We start from the raw sequence: 13,899 nt of genomic DNA, 5'->3' as shown, positions 1-13,899 counted from the left end.
TAGACCTCCAGGCCTAGATTGAACATGACCACAGCCTCAGGCAGGCATTTGCTGAGGATCACAATTGTCATGCATCTGTTAAAATGTCTTGCGGTACTGGCCAGAGAATAAGTGGAAAAAAATGGGGTTTTTTTTCTCCCCAAGTAGCAGGGTGGGTGCTATGGGTCTTGTCAGGATTATGTAGCAGATTTCACCTTCCTTTGATAAAAAAACAGAACAGAGCTTTACAGCCATTTCTATACAGGAGACCATTGCTATAAGTGAGTATATCATGTTTTTTTAATTACTTTAATAAAACCAGGGTTTTGAGTTGGGAGAGGGCACAGACTTAATATGCTGTATGACACTGTAGTTCTTACAAAGGATGGGAGATACCTCCTTGGGAGAGTTCTCATACCTGCGTAAAGTTACACTGCTCTGAAACTTTCAGATCAGAAGGGATGGAGACTTCACCAAAGCCTCAAGGTGACCTGTGGGGTGTCTTAGGCTTTCCTCACAGCTGTCTGAGTTACTACTGTACAAAACAGGAGAAAATCTCGACTGAGTCCTTTGCTGTGCTCCTGCAGTTGGAGGTCTGGAGGAGCAGGGTAGAGCTCCAGCAGCTCCCTCTGCCACAGGCACAGCTGGAGCATGGCTGAAGGTGTGAGGATGCTGGTAGCCATCTCATGCCTGTCTGCTGCCTGCTGTTAATTCACTGGGACAAGGAACACAGCAATCAGTAGTCCTGTATCAGCCTTGCCCACCTGCCTGGGTACCTGAAACTAATGCACAGGGTAGGAGCTGAGTTTACCAGATGTGCCTTGCAGGTAGCAGGATATGCCCACTGTTTAAAACACCATGAGACACACCTCAAAATAATTTGCTGGCGCCTCCCTCTTGCCTTGCTGATGTAAGGAGGTCTCCTGGAGTCGGTGTTTCTGTGATCTAAAGAAAGCAGCACCTTGTCTTGCTGCTGTTGGGCAAGGGGTAAATGGTGCTAGCAAGCCCTTTTATAAACTGCAGCAACATCCACAGGAGGATTGAGCCCTCCTGTAAGACACAACAGCCCCAGTATGCTGCTCCCTTCCTGGGGCTGTCTGCTCCTGCCCTGATGGATGTGAAGGGTTGTGGCAGGAGGCTGGGGTGAAAATGGGAGAAAGTGCTGTCATGCTGTGGAGTGGCTCAGCCTGGCAGCTGTCGTGGTGGTGCCCTGCAGGCAGATGGGTCAGGAGGCTGAGAAAAACCTCTGGTCAGAGAAAACTTCCTGCCTCCTTCCAGAATAAGGCATTCCTGGAAATGGCTATCAGGGAGGCTGTATCAGCCCTGGCAGCCTTGTTCTGTGCAAGATTTAAAAGCCATCTAAAATGGCTGGCAGTCAGTCTGTGCTATTTCAGGTCAGGGCTGTTTTTGCTTTCTCCCTATCTGTTGATGTCTCAGTTCTTTTGTTATAAATTATTGAAAGCAGAAATGCCAAAAGACGTAAGAAAGAAGCTGGTTGTGCAGTTATGGCAGGCTTTGCTAATTTGTCGGGGAAAAGCTCTTGCTGGGATATAAGCTCCTTTCTTGTTCTTTGTGCAAGATGGGTTTTAGCAGCTCCCCAGCAGCAGCCTCACCTCTCCCCTGCTGGCAGTGCACAGGGTTGGCTTTAAAGCTGCTCTGGCCGTGGTTTGTGTGAGTGTGGTGGTGCCTGTGTGGCTTGAGCAAGGGGGAGCTCCCCTTCCCCTGCCTGCGTGGCCACCGTGGTGGCTTTGTGCCCAGACAAAGACCCGGGGGTTCCAAAGCGCTGCAGCATCAGGAGATGCAACACATTGCCACGGGGCTGCATTGCCAGTGGTGGGTGCGGCTGGTCTCAGGGTTGGGGGGATGGTGGGCAGGTTTTTGGGGGCAGCTGGTGCTGGCAAGGGGCTGTGCACAGGCAGGGTGGGGATCAGGCTCTTTTGCACTCGCTGCCTGCCGGGGACAAAAGCTACGTCAGACTGCAGCATCCACAAAGGAGAAGCATGTGGAGAACAGGGAAGCAAAGGGGGAAGCTGAGGGGAAGGTGAGCACAGTCAGAGAGTAAACACGTGGTAAAACAAACGCAAAAAATAACGCAAAAAGGATTTCCTGCGTTCATTTTGAAACGGAATGGATGTTTTGGTTCTCGCTGGCTGTGCAGGAAAGATGAGCCTTTTCTCGCTGGGGCTGGGCTGTGTGATGCAGGCTCTGCAGGGTGGGTTTGAAGGATGCTCATGAAGGCAGCCCTGCCTGGGACTGCAGCTCCAAACCTGGCCCTGCCTGGGGCTGCACCACAAAATCAGAGCTGCTCTGGGAGCAGCCTGGCCTGGAGCTTTGCCTGCAGCCTCTCCTTCCCTCCCCCAGGCACAGGAACGGGAGGCTGTTTCTCATCCAGACTCCTCTCGCAGGAGCAACCTGGCCTTAGATCTTGGCCTTTGCCTTTTCAGCATTTGCCAACTCTTGGCGCCTCTTGAGTTCAGAGCCTATATTCTGGCTGGAGTGAGAAGTGCCTCAGGGTTTGTGGCAAAGGGCCACCTCCGGCCGTGACCTGCTGTCGCTGGATAGCACCAGTCCCTCCTGCCAAGACACGGCAGTCGTCTTGCTAAAGAACACAAAGCAAGTGTTCCCTCCGGATTGCTGGGGATTTTCTCTGCAAAATCTCCAATAAGCCCTGAGCAAAACCCAGAGGCTGGCAGGCCAGGAGGAGGTGGAGGTGAGAGCTGCTGCAGCACAGCTGCTACCCCTTGGTGCTCTGTACCAGGTTCCTGTTTGCCATGGCACCAAGATCTCTGTAGAAAGGTTTTGCAAGCCTCATCTGCAGTCACAATACTTTTTCGTTTGTGTCCTCCCCTTCCCCTCATTCCCTTCAGCACCTACAGGACCCTCCTGGCCCTCTACTCCCTCTTATCCTGGTGGCCAGCAGGGAAGTGCCCCCCAGGCTGCCATTATTCTTCCTGCTGGGATCAGACAGGCTGCATGCACTGCCCCTTGGCTTTTTACCACCAAAGGTGTTCCTTCCGCTTGCACACCTGCCCATCTGCACGGTCTGGGCTCCTCCGCAGGCTTGTTGCTGCCGAGCAAGAGCCTGTGAGTATGGTCATCTTCTTGTCCACCCGTGCTGCTGCTTTAGTGACCAGACCTCCCCAGGAAGCGCTGTGGCCAGAGGCAGCGCAGACACGAGTGGCAGTGGCCAAGCATCTCTCACAGGTGTGAGAATAGGCTGCTGGCTTTAGCCCAAGGCTTGCTTTATTCAAGTTCTGCTTCGGCAGTGGGAGCATCCCTGGACACACACGGGCCACAGCTGCGTCCATTGCTGTGGGGCACCTGCTTCTGGCGGGGCGGGTGGAGGCTGGGACAGTGGCTTTGGAGTCATCAGGTCACATAGGCACCAGCCTGCCCCCTCACAGGTGCGTGCGCGCACAGGAGGGGCAGTGGGCGCCATGCCCCTCTGTGGGGCCAGCAGGAGCTGTGTCTGCGCGTGTGAGGGGCTGTGTGCCACCTGTCCCTGTGTGTCTTGAGGGGCTGTGTGACCCATGTCCCCGGTGACCCGTCACTCGGCGTCCCCCTCGCTCCCCGTCTCCCTCAGGCCCCTCACGCTCGGTCCCGCTCGCGCCCCCGCCGCGCGGCACGGCGGGAACGGCCGCCCCCTGGCGGGCCACGCGCTCCCCGGCGGGCGGGCAGCCAATGGGCGCGCGGGCTGGGCGGCGGCCGGGCTATAAAAGGCTCCGCCCCGCGCGGCGCGCGCTCCAGACTCACCTGGGCGCGCAGGGAGCGGGACCGGGATCGGGACCGGCAGCACCCGCACATCGCATCCACCGCGCATCGCGCCGGACAGCGCCGCAGGTACGGGCTGGGCCGCGGAGGGGGGCCCCGCGCAGCGCTGCTGCGAGGAGGGACTCGCCGAGGCGCCCCGGGGCGGGGGCTGCGGGCGCGGCGGGTCCCGGGGGGCCATGGCTGCCCGCTGCGGGGAGGGCTCCCCGGCGTGTGCGGGCACCGGCGGCCGCCCCGCACGGCTGCCCGGGCCCGGCGAGCGGCGCGGTGCCCGGGGCGGCGGCGCGCCCCGCCCTGCGCTATTGTCCGCGGCGGGGGCCGGGGGGGGCCGGGGCCGCCTTTGTCTTCCCGTCCTCATCCCTCGGCTGACTGCGGCGGGGGTCTCGCAGGCAAAATGTGCGACAAACCAGACCTCTCGGAGGTGGAGAAATTCGACAAGAAGAAGCTGAAGAAAACTAACACGGAGGAGAAGAACACGCTGCCCTCCAAGGAGAGTGAGTGCGGGGCTGGCGGGGTGGGAGGCACGACCGGGGCACCGGTGCCCTCGGGGGCCGGTCTCACTGCCGAGGCACCCGGGGGAGAGGGGCGGTTTGGGGCGGCAGGGCTCTGGCCAGGGGAAAGCCACGGGCAGAGAGGTGTGTGCAGCCCGGGGCAGCGGGCATGGGCACTCGGAGAGGGCTGTTGCACCAAACTGATCCCTCAGGGCATCACTTTCCTGCGGACAGACGCAGACAGGTGCCCGACTTGCTGCCACGCACGCGTGTGGCTTGTCATCTTCTAACTTGACTGTTAAACCACCCCACTTGGGATCAAACCACAAAACTGGCCACCAGGGCCTGAATGAATCCTCGGAAACCTTCTCCAGTTCGTGCTTCCACCAAAAAAAAAAAAAAAAAAAAAAAAAAAAAAGCACTAGATACTAATGGGCCTCTATTCTCTTGCAGCTATTGAGCAGGAGAAGGAATGTGTGAAGTCTTCCTAGAGAGAGATTGCCTGGCAGGAAGAGCGACTGCTCAATTATTTTGCTTTGAAATGAATCATGTGGGTTTTTTTAAATTTACATCACATACATGTATAGAAAACAGCTGTATCACCTAACACACTGTCCCACTTTGCTGGCAGCTTTGGCAGGTGGGGGGACAAAGCGTGGTCCTCTCAGTCCATCAGTAGCCTGACACGATGACATCTCTGCTGCTTCAGCTGCCTCCTGTTACAGCACTGATCTTGCTCTGATGCAGTGGGGAGATGAGCAAGGGCTGTGGAGGCTTCTGGGCATGGACCCCTTCTGCCTGGAGAAGTGGGGAACCTTTCTGGCCTCACCTCTGGCCTGGGTCTGTCTTGCATATTCTTCACTGACAGTGTTCTGTAGCCTCACTCACGGTTTTTTGTCTTCCTTGGGGGAAAAATGAGGAGTTTATTATAAAATAAAAAATTGTAATGATCTACCTATGTCTTGTGGCTTCTTCCCTGACAAAGGTTCTGACTGTAGCTTGGCTTGCCCTGGAGGGCGGGGAGGTCTGCCTGGTGCTACAGCAGTGCTGGTTGTCCAGCGTTGCTCAGAGAGCAATGTGGGATGGTTCCCTGCAGGGTGAATCCAGCTTAGCGTTTGCTTGGGGATCGGTCCCTGGGGGAACCGGGAGCATTGCTGGCGTGATCGTGGCCACTGTGCTCCACCACCATTGTGGTTTATTGGTGCATCTAAAAGCAGAGGCTAACCTGGGTCTTGCTGCCCACGTGAAGGCCGAGTCTTCTGCCTTGGAAAACTTGGTGTCCCCTGCCTAAAACCTTGTGGAGCTGGGCTGGTGCCTTGTCGGCGTGGCTGGAGGTGCTGGCAGTGGCAGTGCTGGCCTGAATCCTGCTGGTGTGGTGGCCAGACCAGCTCTGCCCACCCAGCTCCTGGAGCACAGTTCTCCCATCACTGCATGGCACTGCCCTTCCATTCCCCTTGAGCCAACCTCCACCCCTACCCTTGACTGAAGGTGGTTTTTCAGCCCTGTAAGGATGGATTTGAATGCAGTAAATCCCTTGGGTACTCTCGGGGCTGAGCCCAGCCCTGCCTTGCAGGGGTGGAGATCCCTGGGTCCTGCAGTTGTCTGCCAGCACAGTGTGGGTGAGCTCTGACAGTGCCTCCAGGTTTATGCTGAGGCTTCCTGGCTACTGCCGGGACTGCCTCACCTCCACCTGGCCTGCAGGGTCACTGAACACACCAGGCCATTTATAGAGGAGGCGGAGGCAGACTAGCCAAAACTTGCCAGCTAACAGTTTTGGTCAGTGTTCCTAACGAGCCTGGTCAGCTGGGGACAAACACGGGGCTGTTGCGCCTGTCTGGACATGGTGCCTATCTGCCTGGTGCCTCCACCCACACTGCCTGCCAAGGACTGCAAATAACACTGCCTGTGTGGTTGCCACAGCCTCCACCCCTTAAAAAGCAGAATTGAAAGAGCTGCAGGTAAGAGTTTGGTGTTTGTGCGCTGTCGGGGCAGCGTGCGGGGTTTTCCATGGAGCGAGGGCAGAGAGCAATGCAGAGGCCCAGCTGGGGCTGCTGCTGTGTTGGGCTGGACACTGGGAAGGGTGGCTGTGGCCCTTCAGCACCCTGATGTCCCATGGACAGAACCCTATCCTGGACACGGAAGTCTCTTCCCAGTGCCAGCAGCCAGGGTGGTTTGTCAGGGTGACAGTATGTCCCTGCTCGGGTGGTTTTTCTTACGAAGCAGAGGCAGGTAAAGCCAGCCTGAAGCCTTTCCCCATCCCTGAGAGCCAGAGGCTGCGTTGAACCAAGTGAAGCTTTTGGGATGGAAACACAAAGTGGCAGTGCTGGTCTCCCCTCCTAGTGCTGCTTTTGGGGATAGGGAGGTCTCAGTGGCTGCCCAGAGCACCTTGGCTGCTCCTGACACCGCCCCGGTGCCTCTCCCTGCGACATGCTCCAACAGGCCCCTCTGCGGGCATGGAAAAGCACCAGGGTACTTATCTCTCCCTGAGTCACATGGACGTCTGCAAGGCCACGGCAGGAGTGTCCCCTCCCTGGCACTGCTGTGCTTACAATAACTTCCCCCTCACCCTGTGCTGCGCACACAGGCAGCAGAGCCTGCCAGCGGTGCTGGGCACCCCAGTCCTACAGAGCCAGCTGGTTTGCCAGCCAGGACCAGGGCTGTGGGTTGCTCCACATAGCAGGGCGGCTGGTGCCAGAAGCTGGCAGGGCTCCAGCATTGACCCTGAGTCTGTGGAAGCAGCCCATGGCATCCCCATGCATCCTGGGGAGCCACAGAGATGTCGATGCATCTGGCTTTGGGTTGCTTTTTCGCTGCAGCCAACCCCAGCGTGTAGTAATACAGATTTAGACATGGGGTTAAGTGCTGGCACAGCCAGGTCTGTGCCCCAAGGAAGTCACCCCAGGGGCTGGTAGTCCCAGCCTGGACCCAGGGACATCAGCTGGAGCTGGGAGCAGCTCCCCAGCAAACACATCTCTGTGTGTTTTATGGCCAATGTCCTGTGTTCCCCTAAAGTGAGGTCAGTCCAGGCACTTTTCCCAACCACCTCCCCACCAGAATGGTGCACAGGAAGTACCAGAACACATTGCCCAAATTCCCTGTCTACACACCCAAATGCCCTATCCTCAAGACTGAGAGTTACCTATTTTGCTAACCGGCGTCCAAAATGTCCCTGTTGCCAGCAGAGCATGAGCTAGTAAGGGGACAACCATTCCAGAAAAGCCTTTTACATCAGCACTTTCCTTTCCTATCCCAGACCTTCACCTTTTCACCCTGGCACACATGGGCCCACAGCTGCCAGTGGTGTGGGAGGCCAGGACACCTGCCAGATGGATGTCCCCTAGAAATGTGGCAGCTTGAGCAGCATGGACTGCCCCAGCAGGCACCCACACACAGAGGATGCCATCCCAGGAGCTGGGCCTTCCTGACAGGGCTCTATGACCCTTCCCTCGCTGGACACCAGGTGAGTTACTCGTGTCAGCCCCTCTTAGCAATGCCAGGAGAATATAATCCATGCCTCTCCCATCTGGGGCCCATCCTGCTGCTTCTGGGTGGTTTCCTCCCATGCTCAATGAGATGGTGAGCTGTGACCTCGCTGCAGAGGAGGGAGGAGAAGGCTGAGTGAGTCACAATCAGGAGGAATTTGGGCAAATACCTGGTGACCAGCAGCATGAGGTGAATTCAGATCAGGGCTCGTGGCTGGGATGGGTGTCTGTCCCTGCCACTGCTCCATCCTCTCTGACTCAGACAGGGGAGGATTTGGCCCAACACACACATGTGGAGGACCATAACCCCATCTCTGGCAGGAGGTGCCTGAGTCAGCCTGTGCATTGCCCTGTACTGGGCTCCCCTGTGTCCCACGGCTCCCTGCCAGTCTGTGGCACCTTCCTGATGTCCCACAGCACCACACTGGTTTGTAGCAGAACTCACCCAGGGCAAGGGAGGCTTTTGCACTCTGACAGGCAAGGTTTTCCCTTTGTCACTCGACATCTGGCAGCCCCCAGAACTGCAGCAGAAAGCGGTGAGAGCCAAGATCAGCCAGTGATCAAGGCCTAAGGCAGCTCCTGGATGGCAGGAAATTGCCAACCTCGACCTGAACTGCAGATGGTCTGAGCAAACCTCCTTTAGCAGGTACGTGTTTGGCACCAGAGCAAACAGGATAAGGTGAAGCCAGGATGCACAGACAGTTGAGTGCTGCAGCTCTCCAATGGGTGGGTCCTGCTCACACCCATCTCCCTATTCCCTGCATCCCTGGGGAAAACATGCCACCACCTCTGTGTCACTCGGGTTGGCCTTTTCCTGCCAGGTCTCTGCTGCCTGCCCAGACACATTGCCAAGCACAGAGCTCAAACCTCCCCATGGTGGCTGAGGCTGAGATGGGAACAAGGGGCAGCAAGCAGGAGCTGCCAGGGGAAACCTCTGCTGGGAGTGCTTGGGGAGGCTCTATACATGGGGATAGTTAAAGAGGAAAGCATGTGGCTGTAAATGAGGAAGGCAGAAGAGAAGGAGCAATAGTGGGGAAATGAAAGTGTTGTGTGGGCTAGTGACCACAGTCCTTTGGCAAAGGAGTTGACAGTAGGCTACCATGGTGTGCGGGAGTTGTGTGTGATGGGGCCACTTGGTGAGATGGGAAGGATGGACGGACAAGCTGTCCCCATCCTGTGGGGAGAAGCACTGTGCTGAAGAACTCCCATGGCCTTGGGGAGGGAAAGCCACTGTCCCTTTGCACCCACACAGCGAGCCAGAAACCTTTGGACACCTGTGCTGGGAAACTGGCCTGTGGGCTGCACACACTCAGCATAACCCATCACCTTCCCCGGCGGTGCAAAAGTTATTGCTGCTCTTGAAATAATGCCCTGGAGGTCAGGTTTACCAGCAGGAGCTTACTCATCCCCTGCCAAGGAGGGCTCAGCATGAGTAGTGATGAACCGGGAGCACGCAGAGCTTCCTGCTCAGGACCAGGCTCCTGCCAGCACCTGGCTCTAAACAAAGCTGGGAAAGTCACGCACGGAGCGCCCTTGCAGCCCCGCGCTGCTCGCATTTGCCGGGGCTGTCGCCGGCCCGAGGCGCAGGTGGGAGCAGCCCGGCTGCGCGCCTCGGCCGCTGGCGCCGCAGATGCCGAGCCCATCGGGGGCTCCCAGCCCGCTCCTGACAGCGGCCGGAACTCAGTGCTCGCTTCTGGCCCCCCCCGGCTGCATTCTGCAGATTCCCGCGGGCCCGACGGGCCGTGCCCGGAGCTGCGGCAGCATGTGCTCCTGCGGGAACGCGGTCCGGTGTCTGCGGCAGCGCCCGCACTTGCGCCCGAGCCGGGGCAGCTGACGGAGCAAAGGAGCGCTTTATTTTAGGAAGCAGCTGGCTCACACAGGAGACATTGTTTATCATCTTTCTTGCCTCTGGTGTTTTATTACAAAGGATTATGGCATGAAAAGCCATTTTGTTCCCCTGTTCCCTATGCATAGCCCCCTCTCCATGATTTATTCCTCTCCACAGGCAACAGCTGGGGTATGACATCCCAGGCAGTGGAGGGGGAAATAAGGTGGGGGCTCAAACCCATGGCAGTGATGGCAGCAGGCATCCACCCAATGCCCAAGTCATGGCACAGATGTCGGGAGTTTGCCAGGGGTGCCTGAGACTGCTCATGCACCTTCATGATGTAAGGGGCAGAAAAACTAAATCAAAGCCTTTCCACGGTGGGTAAGGAAATGTCACCTCACTCTGTCTGGCCAGGGCAGAGATCAGTGTCCTCTGCCAGGACACTGCTGTCCTCAAGCCTGTGTGCCCCACTGCCAGTGCTGGTGGTATCCTGTGGTATCACAGCCCCAAACCTGCCTGGATGAACCTGTATGGGAATCTCCTGCTGCCCACAGGGCACCTGGGGCCAGGCTGGGCACAGCATGGTGCAGGGTACAAGCTCAGCACAGTGGGTGGGGTACAGGGTACAAACTGAGGGTCAGCTTGGGAATATGATCCTTTGCCACTCCCCCTAGAATCACCTTCAGGCAGGGCAGAGACACCTCCAGAGCTGCAGCAGGAGCAGCTTCTCTCTGTGCCTCTGTTCATGCACTTTCCTGGCCGAGCGACAGCCAGGATACCACGTGGCCCCTGTCCCCCTCCTCTGTCCCTGCTGCCGTGTGCCTTTCCTGTGGGTCCCAGGGCAGAGTCTGTGGCAGCACAGGCTGAACTCCCCCCTGCCCAGCCTGGCAGATTCCTCTGTGGTTTTCCAGGAACCAGCTCCAGAGCCATGGGCAGCAGGTATGCATGTTGCAACAGATGCCTTGTGCTGTCTGCCAAAGGCCCAGCCTGTCTGTGCACCTACATCAGGGTAGAACTATGTCTGGTGCTGCCTCCTATGGTGATACCTGCTCTGCCACCTTGTCATTTAACATGTCCCTAAAAACCAGCTAAGGCGTTTTTGGGAAGAGCTGGGGATGGGCGGGGAGGGGAGGGCAGTGGTGTGTGGCTCAGCCAGTGCCAGGCCTGCAGTTGCACTGAAGCTGGGACAAGCCCCTGCCTGCAGTGTTGTGTCTGAGAGGCAGCTCTGCAGCCCAGGCATGGCCCCCTCCCTGCTGCCTCAGACCAGCTCACAGAAACAACACAGGTCACTTCTTTAGGGCAGGTTGAGCTGTGTGGGGTAGAGGGGGATGAATGATGCATCTTCCCCAGCTTTGCTCCACCTATGGATCTCCTTTCTGGGGAGAAAAATGGATGATGGGGTACCTGGCAACTTGCTCAGAGCTGTAGGCTCAGGGCAAATGGAGGTGGCCAAGGCTAGGGGTGTCAGGACTGCTCAGGGGGCTCCTGTGAGGGAAAGTGTTTCACAGCAGATGCCATGGGCTGGAGCTGCTGCTGGGTACACGCCTTGGAGAAGCAGCTGCAGAGCCGTGCACCGGGGCTGGAACAAAAGCAGAGGCCGAAGCCCCAGCTGCAGCACGGGACATGTGATGAATTAATCGAGGCATGAGCTGGCAGCATTGTGTGACCAGAGGCTGGCAGGGGGTCGAAGCAGGATCAGGGTGCCTCACCTTGGCACCAGCTTCCGTTGTTGGCCCTATCTCCCAGAGCAGACAGTGAGAGCCAAGCAGCCGCACACATGCTGCAGCCTCTCTGGGCAGGGATGTAAAACCTCTCATGCTGAAGGAGCCCTGCGCCCTGCAGAGTCCCTTCCCCAGTGCAGCCCCCGCAGCCCTGGTACTGCTCACCCAGCACACGGCTCCTGGACCATGTCCTCATCTCCAGACAAATTCCCCTGGTGCCCAGGACCCACAGGCAAAGTCCCATCCTGACCATGGGGCCAGGGCAGTGCTGCTCTCAGCAGGTTCCCACCAGCACAAGGTCATGCCCAGATAAGCCCATTCCTTAACTTGTGCTAAGTGTGCTTTAGCCATAGTAGTTACTAAGTAGGCAGCTCCTGTTGGGTCACGGAGTTTCTGGCTGCATTTCTTATCTCTTTGCTGGGCTTTGGGAACATGTTAGTACAAACCATGGCTGTGTGCTTTGCCCTGGCACTGATGGCCTTGCTCTGCTGGGGGAGCTGCCTTGTGGAGAGGATCAGGGAATACATCTCCCTCTCCTTACCCAGGACTGATGTGGGTGGCTTTATTGTGGAAGCTCACGAGGTCCCTGCTCACCCTTACATGGGCTGTTTAAAACTACTAATTAAAAACTGAGGGTTTGTGGCAGCAATTTACAGTCTCTGCAGGTAGCTCCTCTCAAGTGTGAGTGAGGGCAAGCTATTTATTCTGGGAAGATCTTGTGAACTACTCAGGAAAGTGGACCAGCACAGGTGAAGGCATCCAGCACCTGAGAGAATTAAGTAATGCTGGAGGTCATCTACAGTGATCTAGACAATGATGATGAGGGTGTTCAGTGCACACAGGCTGTGCGGAGGAAGGTGATTCAGAGTGCCTCAGTGTCATTCTGGCAGCTTGGCAGCAATGTATTACCCAGGTATGAAAACACCAGATTTGAAGAAAACACCTTCTTGGCTCCAGAACTTTGATGAAATATCTGTCCATCCTCATGCCTATAAGCCAGTGCCTTGGCTATCAGGGGCACCCCAAGAAGTTAGACCCCTCCTGCCCAGGTTAGAGGGAGAGTGAGCCCCAGCTGCATGTGCTGTACTCTGTTTCTTCTTGCCTGAGCAGGGGAGGACAAGGAGCAGTGGGATGGTGAACCCAGCTTTAAGCCGAAAGCTCGTGTATGAGACGTGAGAGGGAAGAGAGCTGTTAAGAGGAGGAAATGCCAAGAAGTCTGCCAATATAATTGCTGTAGAGACACAAGAAGGCAGCCGTCTTTCAGAGCAACCACTATGAGTGCTTAAGCCCTACTTCCCCGAAAGCAGCTGGACATCACCTGCTGATGGGAAGTAGAGAATAAATCCTTTGATTTCCTTAGCTTCTGCGTGCAGCTTTCGCTTTATTAATCTGCCTTTATCTTGATCCACAAATTCTTTTCCATCTTACTTTCTCCCTGCCCTATCCTGCTGAGGAAGGGAGTGCTAGAGCAGCTTGGTGGGTAACTGGTGTCCACCACAGATGCCAAACAGGTTGTTATCCAGCTCAGCAAGAAAACCAGACTGCACAGCCACTAGGAGCCAAATCAGACCAGGCACATCCCTGCTCAGGTAGGCAAGTGACTCCACCAGCTGCCAGCACCCACAGATTACCCCGGAGGTACACAGGGGCCCCTCGAGCATGAGCACGGTCAGCTGGGGTCACTGGCCATGTGGCATCTTTGGCTGAGCTGTAGGGATGTGCTGCCCTCCCTAAACCCTGCAGGCAGCATCCCCCGAGGATTAGGTGTCTGCCAGGCCTGACAGGGGTGGTGCAGGAAGGCAGAGCATGGCACAGCGCTGCAGCAGAGCACCATGCCTCTGTTGCCTTGGCAAGATTTGCCGTGGTGGCTCTTTCTTGTTCAGAATCCAGGCTCACCCCTTACATGCTAAATCAGATCCCTAATCAATAAATACCGGCAAATAACAGGGTTTAACAGCTGCCAGGCAAAGGGAACTTGGCAAGGGCAAGTGTACCATGCTCAGAGGCTCACTCCAGCAATGCATGGTCCTGACAGAGCTGGCATGGGGATCTGGACTGGTTTGGAGGGATCTCCCAGGGGTGGTGCAGGCTGCGTTTGCCACTTGTACCAGCAGCATCCTGCACCTGCACTTCTGCCCTAGTGCTGCTGTTTACAGTGGTGGCCCAAACGCACACCCCTGGAGCTCCAACTTTTTCCCCAGGATGTCCTGGTCCCCTACTGCCAACAGCCTCGACCTTGGGCCCTTGTGCTGCCCTCCCCCTCCTCACCCTGCTAGGCTTTCCTTGTTCCCCATCCCTTCTGACAGATCACTGAGGCTAGTATTAATATAATCCCTGGCTTAATTTAAATCCTCCTCCCATCTCATGCTTTCCCAGGGGGAGAAGGGAATCTATGCCCTTTGGTGGCACCCACTCAGCCCTGGAGCTGATGCAGGATCCATATGGCCAAAAGCCCCAGATGTCCATACCAGAGGTCCCTGCTCTTCCCCCCTGGAGAAGGTGTCCAAGGCATTTTGCAGCCCCAGTGAGGTGCGTCCCCAAGTTTCGAAGGTCTATCCCAGTGAGCACCAGGAGGTACTATTAGGAAGAAAAGTTGATGATGCCACCCACAGGGGAACACACAAGTGCCT

General features: G+C 56.8%; 1 protein-coding gene across 1 annotated transcript; it reads left to right on the top strand.

The window, feature by feature from the left end:
* Nucleotides 1-3,715: 3,715 nt before the first annotated feature.
* LOC128814349 (thymosin beta-15A homolog) lies at nt 3,716-5,192 on the top strand. The gene is made up of 3 exons (XM_053990106.1): nt 3,716-3,819; nt 4,137-4,241; nt 4,692-5,192. The coding sequence occupies exons 2-3, from the start codon at nt 4,142-4,144 to the stop codon at nt 4,727-4,729; spliced, it is 138 nt and encodes a 45-aa protein (XP_053846081.1). The 5' UTR covers nt 3,716-3,819; nt 4,137-4,141; the 3' UTR covers nt 4,730-5,192.
* Nucleotides 5,193-13,899: the final 8,707 nt, after the last annotated feature.

The sequence above is a fragment of the Vidua macroura genome, chromosome 14 (assembly GCF_024509145.1).
Source record: "Vidua macroura isolate BioBank_ID:100142 chromosome 14, ASM2450914v1, whole genome shotgun sequence".
Classification (NCBI taxonomy): Eukaryota; Metazoa; Chordata; class Aves; order Passeriformes; family Viduidae; genus Vidua; species Vidua macroura.
This window is presented reverse-complemented; position numbering and strand designations above follow the sequence as displayed.

Excerpts from the sequence above, each read along its gene's own strand:
- LOC128814349 (XM_053990106.1), top strand. The coding sequence starts at position 4,142 with ATGTGCGACAAACCAGACCTCTCGGAGGTGGAGAAATTCGACAAGAAG. Across the intron at positions 4,242-4,691 it reads CACGCTGCCCTCCAAGGAGA|CTATTGAGCAGGAGAAGGAA; the intron begins GTGAGTGCGGGG and ends ATTCTCTTGCAG.